Source organism: Pleurodeles waltl, chromosome 6, assembly GCF_031143425.1.
Source record: "Pleurodeles waltl isolate 20211129_DDA chromosome 6, aPleWal1.hap1.20221129, whole genome shotgun sequence".
Classification (NCBI taxonomy): Eukaryota; Metazoa; Chordata; class Amphibia; order Caudata; family Salamandridae; genus Pleurodeles; species Pleurodeles waltl.
Genome location: NC_090445.1, coordinates 107,029,153 through 107,050,557, shown reverse-complemented (window position 1 = coordinate 107,050,557; position 21,405 = coordinate 107,029,153). Strand labels below are relative to the sequence as shown.

Below are 21,405 nucleotides of genomic sequence, written 5' to 3'. Positions count from 1 at the left end.
GTTATTCAAAAGTTGGCCTAAACAAAAGGAGTGACAAGTGCTGTATTAAATATATTTTTTCCACAATGTTCTTTATTTCGCACCACATTTTAAAATAAAGCAGTTGCTTGTTTCAGGTATGAAAAACATATTGAACACCATTTCTTTTTTTTGGCTCCATGAGGCCATACCGGTAAATGACATCTGAACATACCTTCTGTCACTTTGCGTTTGGAACTGTTCAGGCGCGTCACCGTTCTTTCCCATAGGGAAGGGTGCAATGGATGCAAAGGGACAAAAAAGGTGACATCTTTAGAATGAGGGAGTTGCAACCACGTGAAAGAGACCGGTGACAATTGGAGGCATCAATCATATCCATAATACTACACTGATATCTCACCACACATCAGCAGTGTGTATATAAACACATCAGGACATTGTGAGCCTTAACTATAGAGAGTATTGTGCATCCCTCTTGCTGGACAACTCGCTGTGTAGATCTTTGGAAACATCACCTTTAAGGGGATACTGTATACCCCAGGATTTCGGATTCTTAGACCACCTCTACATTGTGGACATCAAATTCATCTCAAATTGGTATATGCTGGTACAGTACAGACATTAATGCTTTCACATGTGCCTGGTAAACCCATTTCGAACAGTTATTTATCTTAGTAACATTAAAGTTTGTTAGAGATCCTCAATGAGTGAATAAGGTTCTTTTTCGATGCGACACTATTGTCCATGATACCTTGGTCCTTAAAATGTATCCTCGGTATCTGAAGATAGTGTAACCACCTGCTTATCCCACGATGATTTGCTCAAAGCTACTGTGAACAGCCTGTGATGAGCAACTCGATACGAGTGTTTGTATCACAAGCTATATTGTTCGCCGTGTTAAGTCGTTCATACGTTGAAGCCTATGATGCAGTATCATTCTCCTTAATGCTACAATGTACAGTATATCCTGGACTACATTTGTTCACTGTGGTTGCTATAATGTACCGCTCAACTGTTGTGGAGGTGGGCAGATGGAGTTGGCTGCTCACCAGGGTCCCCATTATTTGTTACAAACGGTCTGTGTGCTGAAAAATATGGACTCACAGTGTTAAGGGCATCTTGCAGAATTCGAGGTAACAGGCTGCTCATGGCTCAAGGGGGCTTTGCAACAGTGTCTCCTTAGGGATCACAGGGTATGGGGCTAGTGGGGTAGTGAATGCTCTTTCATGCTAACAGATGCAGACAATCGTTCTTGGGTACGCATTTCCTGTAGCATCAACATTCCCTGAGAGGATATCACCCCGTGCCTGGCAGACATGCAGATCCAGTGTTGGCGCCTGCCAAAGGCAAGTTAAATGATAAATGACTGATTAATGCTGCTCCGCACCCTCAGGGAAGGCACTAGAGCAATATTGATCATTAATGCCTGTCACAGAAGGTATTAATGAGGGAACTGGGCTATAGCCAACATCCTTTTATCAAAATACACAACACTCAAAATATAGTTCGATTGGTGACTGTAGTAATGATATTATCAGAAGTCCATGATCAACACAACCGACTGCACTTGAGGAAGAAAAAGGGGTGTTGACGTTCAAAGGGTGGCCAAGCTACTCCAATGCAGCTCAGGATTATCTGCATGTTGTGACAAACCTCTCTCCTTTCAACAGAGCCGAGACGGGGGAGGCCCTCTTTGTAGACAGACTTCTCCATGTGACACAAAACAACCCAGAAGGATTAATCGGAAAAGTATGACAGCCAAAAGGCCATAGCACCAGTACTCAGACCATCCAATTAATCCATCTCAATTAGATCCAGTAAAGAGTGGCTTTCGGCCAAATTGTGTGCCTTACTAATCAAGGACATTCCAACCAATGCCAGATCTTTTGCTTAGGATTAGTAGCTTCACGGCCTCCTGTGTCCACTAATCACAGGCTGTGAGAGGCCCTATCCAGTCTCATGATCTGAAGTGTTCTTTAGCTAGAGGTATGAAAAATGAAGCACAAAGTACATTAAAAAAGTCTACCTGTGTAACTTAATAACAATGGCTCTGGAGAGGATCCTGGCCGGCGGGTCAGACTGGCAGAGTCTTATATTGAGTACTCGGTTTCAGCCAATCACGTCTGTCCAAGAGCTGACACCATGTTCGTTTCTGCAGCATGTAGAATAAACTAACACTGTAGGTCAGTATCCTGTGCTCCTTTCCAAAAAAGTAATTTTAAAAAGGAACTCCATCCATGATGCGCAAAAATAGATTACTTGTATAAAAACTGGTTTCCAAGTCTTAAAATAGAAAAGTTTGAAGGGTGCCCTCCACAAAAAAACAGTCTTGTGCATAAAAAAGATAATAAATAACAAAAAATGCATGCCTTTAGAAATGTTACAAGGATCCCAGGGTCCATTAAGAGGACATTCTCAGCAGGCATATGCGACATGAGCTTAAGTTGGCATCTGTGAGCCAGGCCTCCATTTGGCCCTTAGTTGGCATTTGTGGGGAAATCCTCAGGTGGGATCAGCAAAAAGGGATCCTCAGTTGGCATCGGTAAAAGGCATTCAGTTCGTGGTCATCAGTCTAGATTTCATCCACTCCAGTCCAGCTGGTAACCTAATTGACAGAGAGAGAAAGAGCAATTTTACAGGCCACACCAGCCCAATCCGAGTCCAAAATGTCAAGTTAGAGTGTGTGGGCAGGACTTGAGCATGCTACTAACACTGCCTTGGAAAAGGATCAAGAATGGGAGTGTCTCTGGGGGATGTATGGGAACGACAACTGCAGGATGCAACAAGGATGGCCAAAGCAATGCAGACAGAGCTAAATGTGCACTGGGATTGTAACAGGATGTGTAATGGGAGTGAAAATCTTCTACCCCACTACCAGTAACATTTACTTTTGGAAATCTAGATGTTGAGTGCATTCTTACCTTTCTAGCGCTACTCAAGGGAGAGGCAAGGGGCCTAGGCTCCAGGCATCTTTTATATTATGTACCTCACTGAGGGTAATTAAGAACAAACCTAGCCTCCGAGGGCTTCGGAGAATTGTACATGGCAACGCGTTTCTTAGCAAACATGTGGGATGAGAGACATTTGAATATACTTACAACGTGAACTCAAGACATGTAATGCATTAAGAGACAACATCTTAGTTCTGTATGGGGGTGTGCAGCATCTTAGTTATGTATGGGGTGTGCAGGATACACTACAGTCTAGACAGGTAAGAGCACTGTGGAACTGCACCACCAAAGGGAGAAGTTGTTCCAGGGTATTTTGCCATTATCTCGAGGACGCCTGTTGCTGGGTGCATTCTGCGTCTGCTAGAGTTCTAGGATAGTCAGGTGGGGCTTCTAGAATAGGGCTGTGGTTTACATTCAGAATTGGAACATTTTTAAACTGCGCCCTCATACGGATTAACTGACTTGTGCATTTAATGTGCAGCCATTTATATGCAATTTTGAAAAACTATTTCAACAACTGTGACCAATTTTTGCACATTAAGAAACGAAATCGGTCATTATAGTTTTGATTGACAGTTAAAACATTTAAGTAGTGCTGCCTTTGTCAATAGACACATTGGATTTAGAGGCAATGTAATTAGGTTCACACACGTGGATTGCCTTATAGATCAAATAAACTTACAAGTGGCTTTTGACCAGGAAAGCAGTAGTTAATTTGAGCCTGTGATTGCAGATGAGGCGCACAGGCACTCATTTTTGGGGGGCATGCACATATGTTAATTTAACCCTGCTTCTACACTGCATTGGCAACACTCCCCCCACCAGATTCCCCCAAAGGGAGAAGCCACACTCACCCCTCCCCAGTGAGAGCACAGCAGGCCTGGATGTGCCATGGATGGTCCTTGATGCCACTTAGTGTGAGGTATTTGGAGATCTCTGAGGTGGACATGGAATTCTTCACATCCTGCTTGTTGGCAAATATGAGCACAGCAGCGTTCTGCAAATCCTGGGAGAAGAGCAGGAGTAAAAATAAAAATAAGCAAACAGAGGAATGAGGATGGGAGGGGGCATTAGAAGTGCTAAGAAAGATGAAAGTGTGCTGGACGAGCAGGCTAGAGTGGGAATTATGAGCAGGTGAACGATCAGTATGTGACAACTCACAACAAAGACTTGCTGCTATTTCAAAGTCACATGGACCGCCACAACCTGGTTGTTTTTCATAGAGGACTTTTCAAATTATCATTCTCAAAAATCCAGGCTTCACTTAACACTTACCTAATAACATGGATATATCTAATGTGGCCCTTAACTGCACCCAATTCCTTGCAAAGACATGTTCGAATGAGTCCTAATTGTCTGCAATGATGAAGAACGCACGTATATAAGGCTGAATTATTTGCACCTCTCGTATTCATTCAATCTATAAATGCAGTTCGTTTTAGACAAATAAACGTCCCCTACTCCTGCAGCCAATAGCAAGTGGCTTACAAAGTGATCCCCACTTAACCAATCAACACATCAAAAGGATCTCATTTGACCGGATATTCAACAAGCCCCTCTACGAATCATGACAGCATCTCTCCCAATCCACACCTACCTCACCACCATGCAAGGGCTCTGGGCAGGGTCAACACCCTACTTCCCATGCATCCAACTTAATGTGGTCTTTCCTGGTGAATCCTTGTTACTCAGGAATCCCTGTTACTCAGCCAAATCAAATCAGTCCCACCTCACATTGCACGCCCTCTTTTTCAATCTGATGTATGCAGACCCTAACAAAAAACACAAGCATTTGCAAAGCCAATAGGTCTTGCCTATGTGAGATCTATTGGCTTTGGCAATGCGCTTTAGTCATGTACACCAGTGTGGCTGTTCAGCGTGGCTAAAAGTTAATGACGTGGAGTAGATTGGAGTGGAGTGGAGTACAGTGGAATCAAGTGGACTGGGGTAGAAAGGAATAGGGTAACTTGGCCTGGAGTGGTGACAGAGTGGGGTAGAATGGAGTCGAACAGATTAGGGTAAATTAGAGTGTGGTAGATCGAGGAGTGTGGTATATTGGGGTACATTGGGGAAAAGGAGTGGGTGGACTGGGGGTAGATTGGAACAGAGTGGGTTAAACTGGAATGGAGTTGGGTAGATTTAAATGGAGTAGATTGGAACAGAGTGGGATAGTTTGGAGTGGGGTAGATTACAGTGGGTTAGATTTGGGTAGAGTTGAGCTGACGAGATTGGAGTGAAGTGGGATACATTTGGGTAGAGTGGAGAAGAGTAGATTGGGGTGTGGGTTAGACTGGTATGAAGTGGAGTGAGACTGGGGAAGAGTGGAGTGGGACAGATTAGTGGAGGGAGGTAGAGTGGAGTACAGAGGAGTGGGGTACAGTAGGGTAGATTGGAATGGAGTGGGGTAGAGCAGGGAGACGAGTGGAGTAGATTGGGTGGATCAGACTAGGATAGATTGGGGTGAACTGGGGAGAGTGGGCTAATTTGGAGTAAAGTGGAGCAGGGTAGATTTGGGTAACGTAGAGTGTGGGAGAGAAGTGGGGTGTAGTGTGGTAGACGGTAGGGTGGAATGAAGTGGGGTAGATTGAAAAACTTGAGTGAGTGGGTGGACTGGATATACTGTATTGGGGTGCATTGGAGTGGGTGGAATTGGCTAGATTAAAGTGGAGTCGAGTTTAGAGAGGAATGAAACTAGAGTGGGGTATAGAGTGGGGTAGTTTTGAATGGAGTGGAGTATATTAGAGTGGAGTGTGGTGAAGTAGAATGGGGTGGAGTGGGTTGGATTGACGTGGGGTGGGTTAGACTGTAGTAAAATGGGGTAGATTTGAGTGGACTGTGGTAGATTGGAGTGTTGTGGCGTAGATTTGGGTTGAGTGGTGTGTGGTGGAGTGGGGCAAATTAGGGTAGAGGGGTAGATTAGAGTGGAGAGAAGTTAGACATATTGCAGGGAGGTTTGGAGTGGTGTAAACTAGAATGGAGCAGGTTAAACTGGACTGAAATAGAGTGGAATAGAGTAACATGGGGTAGACTGGAGTAGAGTGGGTTGGACAGGGGTACAGTGGAGTAGGGTAGATTAGAATGGAGTGGCAAAGACTGAAGAGGGGTGACTGGCGTGGGGTGGATTGTCAGGTGGAGTGGAGTGGGTTAGGTTGGGGTAGAGTGGAGTAGTGTAGACTGGAGTAGGGCACAGTGGAGTGTGGTAATGTGGGGTGGAGTGCGGTACATTGGAGTAGAGTACATTAGAGTGGAGAGGAGTTAAATAGATTGGAGTGGGGTAACTTGGAGTGGGGTAACTTGGAGTGGGGAAGACTGGAGTACAGTGGATCAGGGTAGATTAGAGTGGAGTGTTGTAGACTGGAGCAGCGGGTAGTAGATTGGGTGGAGTGGAGTAGATTGGCGTGGGGTAGGTTGGTTCATAGTGGAGTGGATTGGGTTGGAGAAGGGTAGTTTGGGTTAGAGTAGTGTAGATTGAAGAGGTGTACGGTAGACTGGCATGGGGTAGTCTGGTAAGAACTGTAGCTGGGCAGATTGTAGTGAAGTGGGATGGGGTAGACTGGGGTACAGTGGGGTGGAATAGTTTGGAGTGTAGTGGATTGGCCTGGGGTGGACTGGATTAAGTGGTGTAGAGTGGCATGGATTGGCATGTTGTGTCATGGAGTGAGTATCGTACATTGGAGTAGCCTGGAGTCGAGTGGCATGGAGGGCAATGGAGTGGGACGTGGTAGAGTGGAGTGGCACAGAATGGCGTTGCGTGGCTTAGAGTGGAAGGGCATAGAGTGCATTGATGCAGTGTGGAGTATTGCTTGTGTGAGTAGCGCACTGCCATTACAGACAACACATTTTCAACTGAAAAGACCATTACATTTCACCTGAAATACGGCTTTCCTGCACACAAACGATAATGTGTCCATGTGTCATCACCTAGAGCACAGATGTGTTTTTATCGTATAAAGATATTTTCCACCACACTTAAGATTTCCCAATTTTTTTCATTTGTACTAATTCTGACATATTCTGAAACATCAGCACAGTTCATTGTTTTTGTTGTGTTCGAAAAAATGAAAAAAAACTTCCTACACCCTTTTCTCTTACATGGGGACGCAGCAGGATTTTAACAAATTCTCTCACTTTGAAGTCAGATCAAGAAAAATAAATACCAAGCTCCCTGGAGGAGAGAGTTTAACATTTGACCCCCTTTCATTTAATGCACAGCAAATGTGACAAGATAAAAACAAGATTTAAAGGCCTGTTTACAGAAAGTGAGGTCATGGAAGAATACAGTAAAAAAGGGTTTGGGCAACGACAGGGATGAACTCAAGCCGGACAGCCTAAAGCAAATAATGCCAACAAATAGAAAGCCAGAAAATGTGGTTTACAAACCACAAAGCCAATGGTAAGCAACAGGAGAAATGCATTCCTTGGTCAACTTTCTGAATTTCCCCTAGCTGTCCTAAGCAAACCAGACACCTGCGCTGTCTGGTAGGCTTCGACTTAAAAAATAAAAAATAAAATAATAATAATAAAACTGCAAACCAACATGTCTATTACCTGGACATAAACTCTTGTGGGTGCAAAATTAAGCACTAATCAGCAGGTCCTAGAAAACATAAACGTAAAGATTGATTCATCTCATCTCCCAAGTGTTAGACGAGTCGAAAACCCATCCTTCCCTTTTACTCATCTCTCCTCGATCTCTGCCATCTACTTTGAAATCTGCCGCTGTTGATGTGCGCCAACTAATCCTTGATCTAGTACTAATATATACATCAGCCTCTATATAACAGTACCAATTTAATGTATGCAGTAGCAGGTCTGTTCTCTAAAGTCTTCTCTTGCTGTTCCATTGAAGATTTTTAACTTGCACTTAACAGGGTGCATCCCTATTTCTCTGTGCACTCACTGGGCTCTGTCAGCATTGTGACTACTACTGCTGGTATGAATAAGAAATGGGAGATCTAAGAAGCCAGGACAAGGTAGAGAGTATAAAAATGTAAGGTCACAAAAAAACAGTATAGTGTCACAAGAAAGGTGCCATTGCAATAGTTTGTGCGTAACAGATCTCAGGATGGGTAGAGTGGAGGCAGTGGCAATCGTCTCACCTCGTGTGCCAGCATTCGGTACAGCTCCTCCCGGGTCACAGTCAGTCTCTCTCGATCAGTGCTGTCAACAACAAGGATCACAAACTAGAGAAAAAAAAAGAAGAAACTGGGTTAAGCTTTCTGTATTTAGGCTAAGCACAATGTACCTGAAAGCAAATATAAACATGAGCAACATCTAAGGCTCCTGAAAATGCAGCTGCTGTGACTGTAGTACTAAGCACATAGTTTGCTCATGGCTTCCTGGCACGTGTTCAGGTGCTCCTTTTTCCTTGTGTATGACTGCAACGTGCTGCAGCACCCCCAAGGTCACACCACAGAATCACTTTAAGGTCATGTTGGGGAATGTAAACTGACTCATCTGCCCCAGTGATTGTCTTGTCCACATTTGGCGGAGCACGTGTATTCTACCTCCAGCAGCCTGTCTGCCAGCTTCACCTTTTGCTACTATTAGTATACAGTCCAATTGTCTTGCATTGCCTCCAGTTACCCTTGCACCCTCAACATGGAGTTATGTGTAGTCCACCCAGGACCTCCACACCTCCTGGCTATAATAGAATGCCCTTTCACCCTCAGTTCTAGTCTCTTACTTGTGGTTCCCTCGCCCCCAATAACTACCACATTGATGATGTATTAAGCTGAGAAAATAATATCAAAATTACCAGCAAGGGAGATTGTGTACACCCCTCAGGTTAAACACAGAAAGAACCCACAGTAGTCTCTAGGAATTATGACCGAATATAGTAAACCTTAAGGAAAAAACAGGAACATCGCTTCATGTTCTGATTTCTATACTCAGAAGAAAGCTTCTTTAGAGTACTGTTGGATTCTTTGCTAGTAGCAGTTCGAGTAGTAAATCACTCCACTCACCTCTGTGTTGGAGTAATACGTGGTCCACGTGGACCTCAGCGCCTCCTGGCCCCCTATGTCCCACATCAGGAAGTGAGTGTTTTTCAAGATGATTTCCTCCACGTTACTGCCAATCGTTGGAGATGTGTGAACCACCTCGTTCATCAGGCTGGGGACGAATGAGAGTGGAAAAGAGAAAGACAGAGGATTGTAGCTTTATGTAAACACAAACAGATCCTCAGCAACACCTCCCGCCTTCTAGAGCCTCAGACACAGGCAGCCTTCTACACAGGCACACTGCCTCCTCCTCCAAACCTGCATGCAGCCTCCTTCCTATACACGTGCGCATACACACCATCCTCTACACACATGGAGGTAGAAACTGTGGGACAGAGGAGATTTATTCCACCTTTCAGATTTTGCAGGAGAGGGACACAGGGGATTCTGAAGTGGAAACTCCGGATTACACTGTGGCAGACAGAATGTACCTCTCTGAAGCCATGCTGCACATCGCCTGCCTCCTTGAAGCGCTATACTCTTAGGAGCAACCTCTGTGGGGCTGCTAGACCACATTGGTTTGTTAATTATTTAAATGTGGTCATTGAGGTGTTTCAGCTTAGTTTCAGTGAAAATGAAACTGAGGTTTTGAACCCCTCCTAAAAATCGGTATTTTGTCAAGCCACGTAAGCAGAAGAAGGGAAGGAAGGCGATACTATTTTAAGTTATTATTGCAAGCTCTGCAAACTTAGAAAACAATCTATTTCAGGAGAGGATCCTCAATCACCACAATTAAATAATCAGCAAAAACCGAAGAGGTCCCAGAGCCCACACAGAGTTTGCTCTGATTTCAGACAAGCTGCTTATCCTCCTGTGTTTGCTCTTCGGTGTGTGGAAACCATCTAAACAGAGAAACACCCCTTTACAACTTGACTATGCACAGGTACATCCATCTATATAGTGTCCGTTTGATTTAAGGTGTGATGAGCACATTGATTGAACTCCATATACAAAACTAATTGAACAACAATAATAAAATAACTGAGCAGATCTGCACAATATGGAACTCCGACCTGGGCGTCTGCACGTGACCAAGTTGTCCGAGCCATGGCCCATCACTTTACTTCAGAGTGTATCATTTACCACACTCCATCCGTTCCGTACATGATCTGCTTTATACACAAACCTCACTCCTATTGGGAATAGGAAACAATCCTTCCTCATGTATAACAAACAAAATTGTATACAGAACTTGTCAAACCGACATTTTGGTTAACTTGTGGCAACATCTTGGGTCCGAAGACGTTGCCACGAGTTACCCAAAATGTCGGTTCGACATGTCCTCTGTATACATTTTATTTATTTATTATTACGTGGAAATATTCTTGAATGTTTCATTTAAAAAAAAATATGACTTCCAATAAATACCACTGGAAGTTATCACTTTTTCCATGACAGTTATCTGATTTACATCTTTAGATGGCTTGACTCATGCATGCTTTGGATGTTTGAGCCAAGCCAAACAATCGGTTCTCCTCAAGGCTATCCGTGTCCTTCCCCCCAGATATTTAGTGCTCCTTACGCGCGCGAGAAAGCATCCCCAATCACACACTCGCACACCCCACTTTCTCTAAAGACGCACAAAGCCATGCAGAGGCTGTAAAGATCTTTAAGAGTAGGCCCCCAGTCCGCCCCTGCTACTCCCAGTGTTGAAGCCCCCGCCCCATCCCTCCCTGCCCCCGCCATCTGCCGCGAAGCCAGTACTCACAACTGGTACAGGATGGTTGTCTTTCCGGCATTGTCCAATCCCACGATGATGACTTTGTGCTCTATGGGAACAAAAGAGGGGTCAAAGGTTAGCGCTGGCTGCTGGGGCGAGAGACCCGTATAACAAAAGCTCCCGCAAAACCCAAAGGTCACGAGTACAATGTTCCAAACTGGTCGGCAAACTAAGCTTAAAGCAGGGAACCGGCCCAACCCCCCCCCCCTCACACACACTCGACGCCGAACCAGTTGAATACCACTGCTGTGACCACTCCAAATAAACTGTGGACACTTGAGCAGTGCAGTAGGGAAATACCAATGTATAGAAAGAAACACAACATAGAAGAGTATTATTGTTCTAGTGAAGAGGGAGTTGAATGTTAAGTCGTTACTAAACCTGTTGGGGTTATAGTGTAACAAACAGGCTTCTTGGCTCAGACTTGAGTTTTAAGACCCGGGACCAAAAAAAAATATATATATATATATATATATACACCCACATGCATCGGCAAAACCAGTAGGTCTAGTCTATGCAAGAGCCATTTGCTCTGCCAATGTGTTTTAGCCATGATGTTCACCAGTGTGGCTGCTGTTCAGCATGGCTAAAAGTTAGTGGCATAGTGGGGAGCAGTGTTTAGTCTCACTGAAGTGGAATGGCAAAGAGTAGTGTTGCAGAGTGCAGTGAGAGTGTGTCATGAACTGGAGCGGCATAGTGCGAAGTTGCGTAGTGTGTTGCAGAGTATAGTGATGTAGAGTGCAGTGGCAATGAATTCAGTGGCATCCAATGGCGTAGAGTGGTGCACAGTAATGTGCAGTGGCGCTGAGAAGAGCAGTGTCAAGAGGCGTAGAGTGCAGGGTAGAGCCAAGAGGCACAGTGTACAGCAGCGTAAAATGGTGTAGAGTACAGTGCCATAGAGTGCTGTGGCACAGAGTTCAGTGGTGGAGAGTGCGGTGTTGCAGAGTAGTGTCAGAGTGCAGTGGCGTAGAGTACATTAATGCAGAGTAGCGTGCAGTGGCACAGAATGTATTGAGTGGAACTGTGTAGAGTGCAATGGTGTAAAGTTCATTGGTTAAGAGTAGAGTGCAGTGGCGTGGAGTAGAGTGGCATAGAGTAGATTGTTTCAGAGTAGAGTCAAATGATGCAAGGTAGAGTGCAGCTGTGTAGCGTGTAATGGCACAGAGTAAAGTAGTGCAGAGTAGATTAGAGTGACGTACAGTGTATTGGTGTAGAGTGCAGGGGCAGAGTTTAGTGTTACAGAGTAAAGTGCACTGATGTGTGTATTGGCGCAGAGTGCAATTGTTGCAGAGTGGTGGAGAGTATTTTGGCACAGAGTGGAGCTGTGCAGAGTAGATTGGTGTGGTTTAGAGTGCAGTGGGAGAGTTGAGTGGTACATAGTAGACTAGGGAGGTGTAGCATTAAGTGGCATAAAGTAGAGTGGTGCAGAATAGAGTGTAGTGGTGTAGAGTATTCATGGTGTCAGCACACTGCCATTACAGACAACACATTTTCAACTGAAATGGCCATTACATTTGCACAGACCTACAGTTTTACTAATAAACCTACACAGTGCACAGATGAAAATATGTGAAAATTGCATCACCTAGTTTAGTGTTTCATTTTGATCACATTGAAATATTTGTTTCTAACACTTCAGAAATAACAGAAAATGTGCTTCATTTGCATGTTCATAATTCTGGTATATTCTGAAATACCTACACAGTTCATTAAGGGGAAAAAAAAAACTCTTTCCACCCTCAGTTTCCAGCAAGTTTGTCACATAAATCCTGTCACTTTGAAGTCCGAGAAAGAAAAGTAAACAAGCACCCTTAGAAGACAGGGCCTGACATTTGACCCCTGTCTTTGAATGGAGAGCAAAATGTGATAAGATTTAAAAAGCCTGTTAACAGAAATCGAGTTTGTGGAAAGATGAAGAAAACACAGTTTAGGCAACAGGAGGGACAAACTGAACCTGGAAAACCTAAAGCAAATACAGACAGCAAATGGAAAAGCCAAAAAGTGTGAGTTAACAAAGCCAGTGGTAATCAACAGACATAATGCATCCCTACGTCAACTTTCAGAAAGTACCCAAGATGTATTTCGCAAACCAGACAGCTTGTCTGTCTGGTAGGCTGCAACCTAAAAACACACCAGAGAGCTTTTGGTAAATGCGGGGTGTCCTGGCACAAAATGGCCTTTTGATATAATTACTTTTTTAAGTTATCCATAAAGCCAGAACCCCATCAGCTGGCTGCCCACCCAATCTCACTGTAACCAAAGCCATGTCCCAGGAATGCCCTTAGATTAATTTCCAGACGTTTTGTCAATGCCAGAACGGCGGGCTGTTTTTTTTTGTATATAACAATTTGCAGCTAATGACATCGCCTCGCATTGTTAAGTGCCCTCAAGATTTCCGAAAACGTATCGTACTGCAATTATCCATGTAACAGGGTCGATGTCATGCAAATCGCTCGACTACTGCCCAGCGAGGAAATAAAAAGAAAAAGTAGTCCAGAAACCATTCGGAAAACACAGAACCTCATATGTTTTCATTAGTTTACTGGTGTTCTTAGGGAGGGTTAAAAACAAGAAAAGGCATGACATATGCATGCCTTTCAATAATGAAATCAAGCTAATTTTAAAAAGGCAAGCCCACGAACCAACCAAACTGATGAGCGTGGTTAAAAGCCCACAGATAGATTACAACAGGCGCCAGAGCACTTGCGTGCCCGACCCTAAAAAGTACACGAGAACACTAGGAGGACCCACAATCCGAAGAGAGACGGCACAGCAGACGTCAGACAAAGTCAGGAAGGAGGGAGACCAAGCAGGATACAAAATTAATGTTCAACCTGCAATGTTCCATCCTTCTACGACACTCTAGGCCTACCACTGCAGCAGGCCTTCTACCCAACCACCACCCCACCTAGCCTCCCGAGATTAGTACGGAGCTCATCCTTCTGTGTGCAACACACAGAACTCCCATTCCAGCATCCTTCCTACCAAGTACCGTTCCATCAAGTATTCTACCCAACGACCATGAAGTGATATTTGCAGCTAGGCATCGCCCCCACCTTCTGCCCTCCAGTCCATTAAGCGATGCTCCTGCCATTCCCAGCCAAAGTGCTCTAATCCAAGCAGGTGCTGCCAAATACCACACGACAAATTGATTAATTTATTCACAACTCCCCCCACCCCCCTGCAGCAAGGTGGTCAAACGTGTGCTCTTTCATGCCAGATCTTCGAGATGTCCATATAAGTCAAATACGATCGAAATAAAGATTAGTACAGTGTTATCTTGAAAATATGCATTGGGCTTAGCATCGTTGGAGCTACGCTGGTCGTTTATGGTTTGACCCATGAATGTGTGAATCAGAAATGTGCATCGTCTGTTTATTTCGGGGGAACTGGTCCATTCGGAGCTGTAAAAGAAAACCACATTAACGGAAGAAACAAAACAGAGGGGCGAAGAGGATGTCGAATGAGGGTAATCACGCCTGAAGTAACTGCTTGAAATCAGCCAAAAGGCAGCTGCGATTTTGCATCGGTCCCCACGAGCAGGTGTGACCACGAGTCTTAAACTTAAGTACTGCATCTTTTCATACACTCTAACATGAAGCTTTAACCGCAGGGTGCTGTGCATTGTACCAAACAAACGGCCGGTTCCTAGCTGACAAGACACGGTGAGCAACAAACGATGGAGTAGAATGCGGACCAGAGTTATTAGCAGTGTCCGGGCTGAATTCAAGCATTTCACCCATCTCGTTTTTGTCTTCCTTTGTACCAAACGCTTACACATACACACAGCTGATTGCAAAACAAGAACAAAAAAATGGTGAAAATCCACTGTTTTATTAATGAGCTAACCGCAGCAAGCCGTGTGATTCATAGCAGAGGGTTGACTAACAAACCAAACGTTTATAAAACTTATCAGTAAAATATTAGCGCCTGTTTATTGCGCTACGTGGACGCAAGCCTGTGACAGGAGCTAACAAGTTAATTATTCAACATTTGTCAGCGGCAGCGCCCACCTATTTTGGAGTGGGCGAGGACAAGCCGCAGGCAGACCAGCAGCGTCTTGTTTGTAAACTGCAGGGTCTGAGCAGCAGGATTATTCAGCAAGGAGATGCGAACGTGAAACTGAAACCCAGCGCCTGGAGGAGGTTTGCTCCAAAGCTAGGCGGATGTGAGGGGCGAAGGTGAAATTTGCTAAAAGGCGATCACCCTTTGCGCCCATGCAGATCTTGGTCCAGGCTCTGGCAAACACTTGGGTGCAGCCTTGCCGGCCATGAAGCCCTCCTGCCCGACAAGCAGGCTTTCCCCACAATCTAAACACTGAGACCCCACAGCATTCCCCGGAGAGCCAGCGGCTGTGCAGCTTTTCTTCCTCGAATCAAAGGCCAGGCATCTTGTACTACAGGAAACTCGTGCATTCTACCAAATACCCCCTAAAATTCCCAGGTCTGTTCAGTGCCTGCCTGGGAGACTAGTAATAGATATCATGCGGTCTCGTCAAACTCATCTCCCCAGAGAACATCACGCACAAACATGACAGAAACCACCACTGAATCCTCCATTTCACCGTAAGCTACACAGCCGCTTCCGAGGGATTGAGCCCATGTGCAGACGTCCACTGCTCCATAGGGTGTCCAGCCGCCAGGAATATGCTGAGACATTCCCGTTTTTTTAACCAGCTGTCCCGGCAGATTTCCAGAAATTTAGCTCATATCTCGGTTTTTAAAGAGTCGCCTGAAAACGGCAGCAGGTGATGTTTTGTTTTGTTTTCCAAAGCAGATTTACTTGGCAGGTGTTATCAGAAAGCAACTTAATTAACTGGCTTTAGTGCCTCTTCTGTAACTATGCTGATGAGAATTATTAGACAGTGGCACAAGTTACAAATCGTGGACACTGGCGTAGCAGTTCACCATTCAGTGTCACTGATGTTAAGAGCCACAAGCAATGTGCAATAGTAACAAACGCTGAAGTGTGATTTACCCCCAGTGGTTATGAGAGCCTGAGCATTTAGTTACAGCGCACTGAATGCATTTTGTGAATATAACACCAACTGACAGGCGTTTCTGAAAGTGTGGCGTTAGGCGTTTCCTCAATTTTGATTGGAAGACCGAGAGTAGGTGCTTTCTCGAGAAAGACAGGACATTGTTACGTGAATCTACAGGCGTTCTTTGTTGGTTTCAGAAAACAGTCCTCGCTAAACAGTGTCCCCAGAAGGCCAAAATTCCCGGAAGGTGACGCTGCTTTCCAGGCAATGTTCTCACGTCCGGGCTTAATCGGGGCCTCGGGCACACGAGAGTGCGCTGGCTGTACATGTCACACACACTCAAAGCCGCCAACAGGCACGTCATTATGCAGAAGTGATACAAAGGTATCAGACTACACAAATAGTCAGACGATGATGGAAATACACATGGTTGTCCTGTATGGTCTCCAGCTTTACTCCTGATTTCTCCATAACAATCACCGAAAGCTTGATCGAGGCCCGTCCATCGTCTATCTTTTTAGCCTTTACTTTGTCACTCCCAACCACCCGAACTAATAACGTAGCTGTAGATACCAATGTAGCCCTTGCCAAGTCAACCAACATTATCTCTGGTATCGCAAGTGTTACCACAGCTAAACTAAGGCCTATGCAATCTGTCCACTTAATGTTTATCACTCAGCATCCTTTAGTGATCTCTTCTGTTGTAAAAAAAAAAAAAGAAAAAGAAACTCTGTTCTCATTCCCTCAAGAGTTCAGCAAAATAGCATCTGCCCAGGTAACATGGAAAATTTACTAGCTGCAAACATCTGTTAAATTTCGCGCTATTTTTTACTTTAATCAGTGCATGTATTTTTCAGATGTATGCAGCGTACCACCCAATGGCGCAAACAAAATGACGAGGCCCCTCTGCAGAACGTGAAGTCTCACAGATGTTGACTGGTGCTGGGATGCATGGGCCTCGCCCTGGTGGCTTGAGGGATTAGGACCCAATAAAAACCCAGAGGACATGAAGGCAGTTTTTGACGATGTTGACAAGACAAAGCTTTGGTCCAAGCCTACAGTTTAGATGATCTCAGAAATTACTGAAGCAGCCCAACAACTCCATACAGCCACCTGCATTAGGATAAAATAGGAGATGGAGCAAGAATCTACTGTGTGATCCAGACTTCACAGGCCGCTAACAGGGATACGTGCTCGCACACGTCTTCAACCTTTTCCTGGCAGACCTCACTCAAAACATGGACCAGAAGAATGCCCGGGTACCCAAATTAAGGGGGTGGGGTGGGGGAAGAACCATTGACAAGTATGTGATACGCAGATATTGTTCCCAGTAGAACCAAGGTCAGCCCACAGAGGCTATTATACACTGTAAGCAATTCTACCTCAGCAAACAAATCGGAATTTAATCTTAACAAAACGTAAGTGTTACTGTTCAGGAAAAGACTCAGGCATGCTGGACCCTAAACAACCATAAACTAATTTCAGAGCAAGACTATGTACCTGTGAGTTATAACTGACAAAAAGGCACCTTTATACAACACAAGGAACAAATGAAAGTGTAAGAAGGGTCCCTCCTAGCAGCTTTTCTATCCTTTCAGAAGAGGATTGGCGGCTACTTGCTCCTACCTATATTGGAGGTTATTAGAAGGAAGTTCCATAGCATATGTCTGCGAAGGACTTTGCGGCCAAGAATCTTAATGACAAGAAGTGATAAATCTCACTACGCATAGGCAACTCTTGATTGCCCCGTAATGCTTCATCAGCCCAAATTAGGCTGAACAATGGGCCTGTGAGCAAACGTATGCACGACATGGTGCCTTTACCAAATTCTGTCACAAACTGAGTAGCAGCAATGGAAGACTTATAAAACCAAAGGCTCTGGAATGAAGTACCTAAAACACAGGCCCATCCAGAGATTATATAAAGTCCAGCATAGGGTCCCTACAAATAAATGAGGTGTAGGAACTCCCAATGTCATTACAGGTTTTTAGGAAATACATCAACAAAGTTACGCATACACTCACTTCTTGAGGACAAAACCATATTCTCAAAGCGTGCTCACTCAAAGATTACGATCCGATTCTTTAAAACCTTAGCGCAGCAGGAGTACCTAATTCCTAGTTATTCACTCCATATGAAAATGAAATGAATGTACCTTCATTTGAGTGATAACACAATATTATATCTTTCTCGAAACGGTTTGCACAAAGAAACAATAAATCCAGCAGAAGCTGTTTTCTGCAAACCTGCCTGCAGTAACAGCACGTTTGAACAGTAACAACATAAGACTACGTGTGGAAACGACCACATTCTAGATGTGCGGCGAACAAACTGCAACAAAATAAGAAAATCTAATTAATGTCACCCTCCCCCCCACTTAATATAGCCGTCAGCACCGGTATTACGATAACAGCTTACGACGAGGTTCTAAGATTTTTTTCAACATTATTTAAAAGATGAATTTTACTGTAAGGTCAAACGGTGTTTTTAATTAACTCAACACATAGAATAAGTGAGGCCCCATAAATATGTATTAATGGCTCGACCTCCAGCTTCTTCAAAACCAAGTATCATCGATTTTTCTGATCTACCACATACACGTTGCCATATTAAGTCTCGAGGTTTAACACTGATTTTCCAGGACCTTCCGTAGGTTCCCCTGGGGGACTGCCCTGCCTCACTCAATCCCGTAAACTTTGTCCTCAGTACGTAAAGACTTGACCTATCGCTTCTCTAAATATTATGTAGTGGGAATTAAAAAATAAAAAAATTTTACTTATGTGTTCTCGCGCTCTCAGGCTGTGCCCGAAGTCCACGACAACCAATAATTGCCACAGGCAATTCTCGGTAAATAATAAAGGTAAGATGCGGAGAGCCCGCAACAGAGCAAAGCACTGATAACCAATTCACGAGTGTGTGTGGGCCCAGCTCCCCGCGCAAGCGGAATACACGAGCACGCAGAGGAACGGGGATCAAGCAGAAAATGAAGTATCTAGGAATGCAAGAGGGTAAATAAGAGACAAGGGGTGCTGGGGGCGAGGAGGCAGCTGGACGGAAGGGTCGTAATCGAGGAAAGACATGGATGCAGAATAAGGCAACTGGTGGGAGTTTAGTTTGATGGATGGATTCGGAAAGGAGACTGGAAAAGTAGGGGCAATGGGTTGCTGTGGTGAAACAAAGGAGACAGGTAGTAAAGGACTGGACAGGGGGTCCAGAAAGAGAGACGGGTCTGAGGAAAACGATGGCAGAAGGGGGTGGGGGGGAGGCTATACAGAGGGCCGAAAAACAGATGTGTGTGGAAGAACGGTGGTGAGATACGGAGAAAGGAATCGCGGAGATGTGCATAAAGTATACCTGGGGCGGGAGTTAAGCCTAACACTCACCTTGGTTCCCGAAAATGGCCATAAGCCGACTGAATAGCTGCCCCATGCCTGCTCTTTCTCCCCCACACAGCTGCTCCTGGCCTGCTGCTGCCCGCTACTGGTTCCGGTGCCGCGGTCCCTTTAAAACCTTGCGTCTGACGTCACGTCCAGCCGCGCCCGCACAGGGGAGCTCCCTGACGTAACGTTTAGAGCTCCGCCCTCGGTACTTCCAAGCTGACGGTTGAAAAGGCGCGACCCCGCCCTCCTTCTAAAAGTGTTACAAGCCACGCCCACTTACACGGAGAGAGGCGTCAGTGGAGGCGGAACCTTAGGCTAAAAGCGGAAGCGCGGGGGGACAAAAGAAGGGAAAAAAAACACTTGTCCGTTTTCGGTGTCACTGGACAGAAACTCCCTGAAGGTTTTTCCCTCGAAGCGTCAGAACACAACAATACCCGGGAAATTACCATTTAAAAGGACACAAGGAACTAATGTCCTTTAATCTGATAGCTACGGCTTGCCATGTGTGGAGATATTAGAGCCTGTAAAGCCGCACTGTGTCGCGTGCAACAAAGATCACATCACTCTGGGAATGATAGCAAGCCGTCACGATCACTGCTATTTTTTTCCCTAGACACTTTTCCAAGCTATGGGGGAGCGCGTAGAGAGGCCTAGTGGTAATTACATCCCTTCCTTCATTAGTCAAGCCCTTTGCGCTCTTTTCGGTTGATGGTATTCAGGGTCTGGCTCCGAGTCTGATTCGGTGTAGGGTTGTGTTTTCGGTTCCGGGGCTTGTTTTAAGACTAGCGTTACCACATTTCCAAGGGAAAAATACCAGCCATTTGTTGTTGTTTTAAGAGTCTATAAAGGCCCATACTTGATACAAAATAGGGCTTTAAACAAAATAACATATGTTCATGTGTAAGTTGACTTTTCCACCTGTGTTTTCCTGAATTATTAGCCAAAGTTCATTAACGCAGCCCCAGAACACATTTAAGAGCGCTTTCTATTTAAATTTGCTGTTTAAAATCTGTACACATAAGGGGTAGAAATGTAAACTTTGGGTGATTTTACCTATTACTTTACTGGTTGGGACATTAAAGTACCAGTGGTACTGATAGAAAACCGGTCAGGTGGCAACCCTACTTGAGACCATTAGTTGTCTGGCCTTCCCTCCTCTCTCAGTGATCTGAGAACGTGTTTTCACCTGGAGATGGTGCATTGTCATTGCCTTACAATACCTTTAAGCTATAATTCCTGATCTGAGGAGTAGCTGCATCATGTTTAGTACCAGTGGAAGGGTAATAAATTCTCTTCACTGGTAAAGTCGGACTTATTACTATTTCAGAAATGCCACTTTTAGAAAGTAGGCATTTCTCTGCACTCACTGCCTCACAGTGTATCCCCAGTACACATCTGACTTCGGTTAAGTAACATCTACATTTGTGCATTCCCTTCAGACACTCACAACACATGATACGCAACTGCATCTCCGTGCATCTGCATAATGATGGGTCTTCCTGGGGAGGAGGTTGGGGAGGGCTCACAACTACACCTCATAGGATAGTGCCTAGAGTCCACACAAAGGGGCTGATTACCTCCCACTGATATTCTGGAGCAGAGGCTGACGTGAAAGGGGAACCTGTACGCTTCACAAGAACTCTTTATAGTCAAACCCCCCACCCCCAAACACATCAAAGGCGCTTTCCAGTATACATACTGGGTCCTTGACCCCCTAAAATCAGTACTCTTCTGGACTCAAGAAACACTGCTGAAGTAAAGACTGTTGTCTGCCAGGATTGCTACTCTGTCGAAATTGGACTTTCGCTCTTAGGCAAGACTGCTGGTTTAGGGGAGACAGCACTTTTGTTTGTAGGCTACTAGGCCAGTCCTAGTACAAGTTGCAACTGCCAGCCCAACCCTCCAGGCTAACAAGCAGTAGCTCACCAAAAACCCAAATAGTAGAAGGTGATTTCTGACAGCCTAACACATGGACTCTAGAGTGCGACATCTCAGGGAGAGTCGTGGTGGAACGGAAGTTATCGTTTTCTCATGTTAGCAATAAGTCTCAGTCACACACAGGCAATGAAAGAATATGCAGAAAAGTTTTCAATAGGTTTATTGAAAAGACTGTAATCTACGGGAAAATGCATGAGCTGCAATGATTAGGATAGCAAACAATAAAAGAAGCATATTTGTGAAGATGAAAAGACCCCCAACATCTTGTAATAAACATGAGATGTAAAATCCCTAGTATAGAGAACCTAATCTCTAACCTAATGAGAGCTAGGTGTGATAAACCTGATCTACTGTGTCCATGAGAAGCATCCCCTACCCTCATTACCTTGGAGTCAGATATCTAGGTCAGACTCTGTGGTGACACGAAGGCTGAGTCCTGCAGCAAGGTGACGTG

General features: G+C 44.8%; 1 protein-coding gene across 1 annotated transcript; it reads right to left on the bottom strand.

Moving 5' to 3' along the window:
* Nucleotides 1-50: 50 nt before the first annotated feature.
* On the bottom strand, nt 51-19,173 carry ARL5C (ARF like GTPase 5C). Its single transcript, XM_069237469.1, has 6 exons — nt 19,017-19,173; nt 10,641-10,701; nt 8,897-9,044; nt 8,030-8,113; nt 3,785-3,936; nt 51-2,584 (listed from the first exon to the last, which is right to left on the bottom strand). The coding sequence occupies exons 1-6, from the start codon at nt 19,060-19,062 to the stop codon at nt 2,533-2,535; spliced, it is 543 nt and encodes a 180-aa protein (XP_069093570.1). The 5' UTR covers nt 19,063-19,173; the 3' UTR covers nt 51-2,532.
* Between the last annotated feature and the right edge of the window lie 2,232 nt (nt 19,174-21,405).

Coding starts and splice junctions, on each gene's coding strand:
- ARL5C (XM_069237469.1), bottom strand. CDS start 19,062: ATGGGGCAGCTATTCAGTCGGCTTATGGCCATTTTCGGGAACCAAG. Junction 10,702..19,016: donor GGCCATTTTCGGGAACCAAG/GTGAGTGTTAGG, acceptor TTGTTCCCATAG/AGCACAAAGTCATCATCGTG. Junction 2,585..3,784: donor TGTGCTCTCACTGGGGAGGG/GTGAGTGTGGCT, acceptor TCTGTCAATTAG/GTTACCAGCTGGACTGGAGT.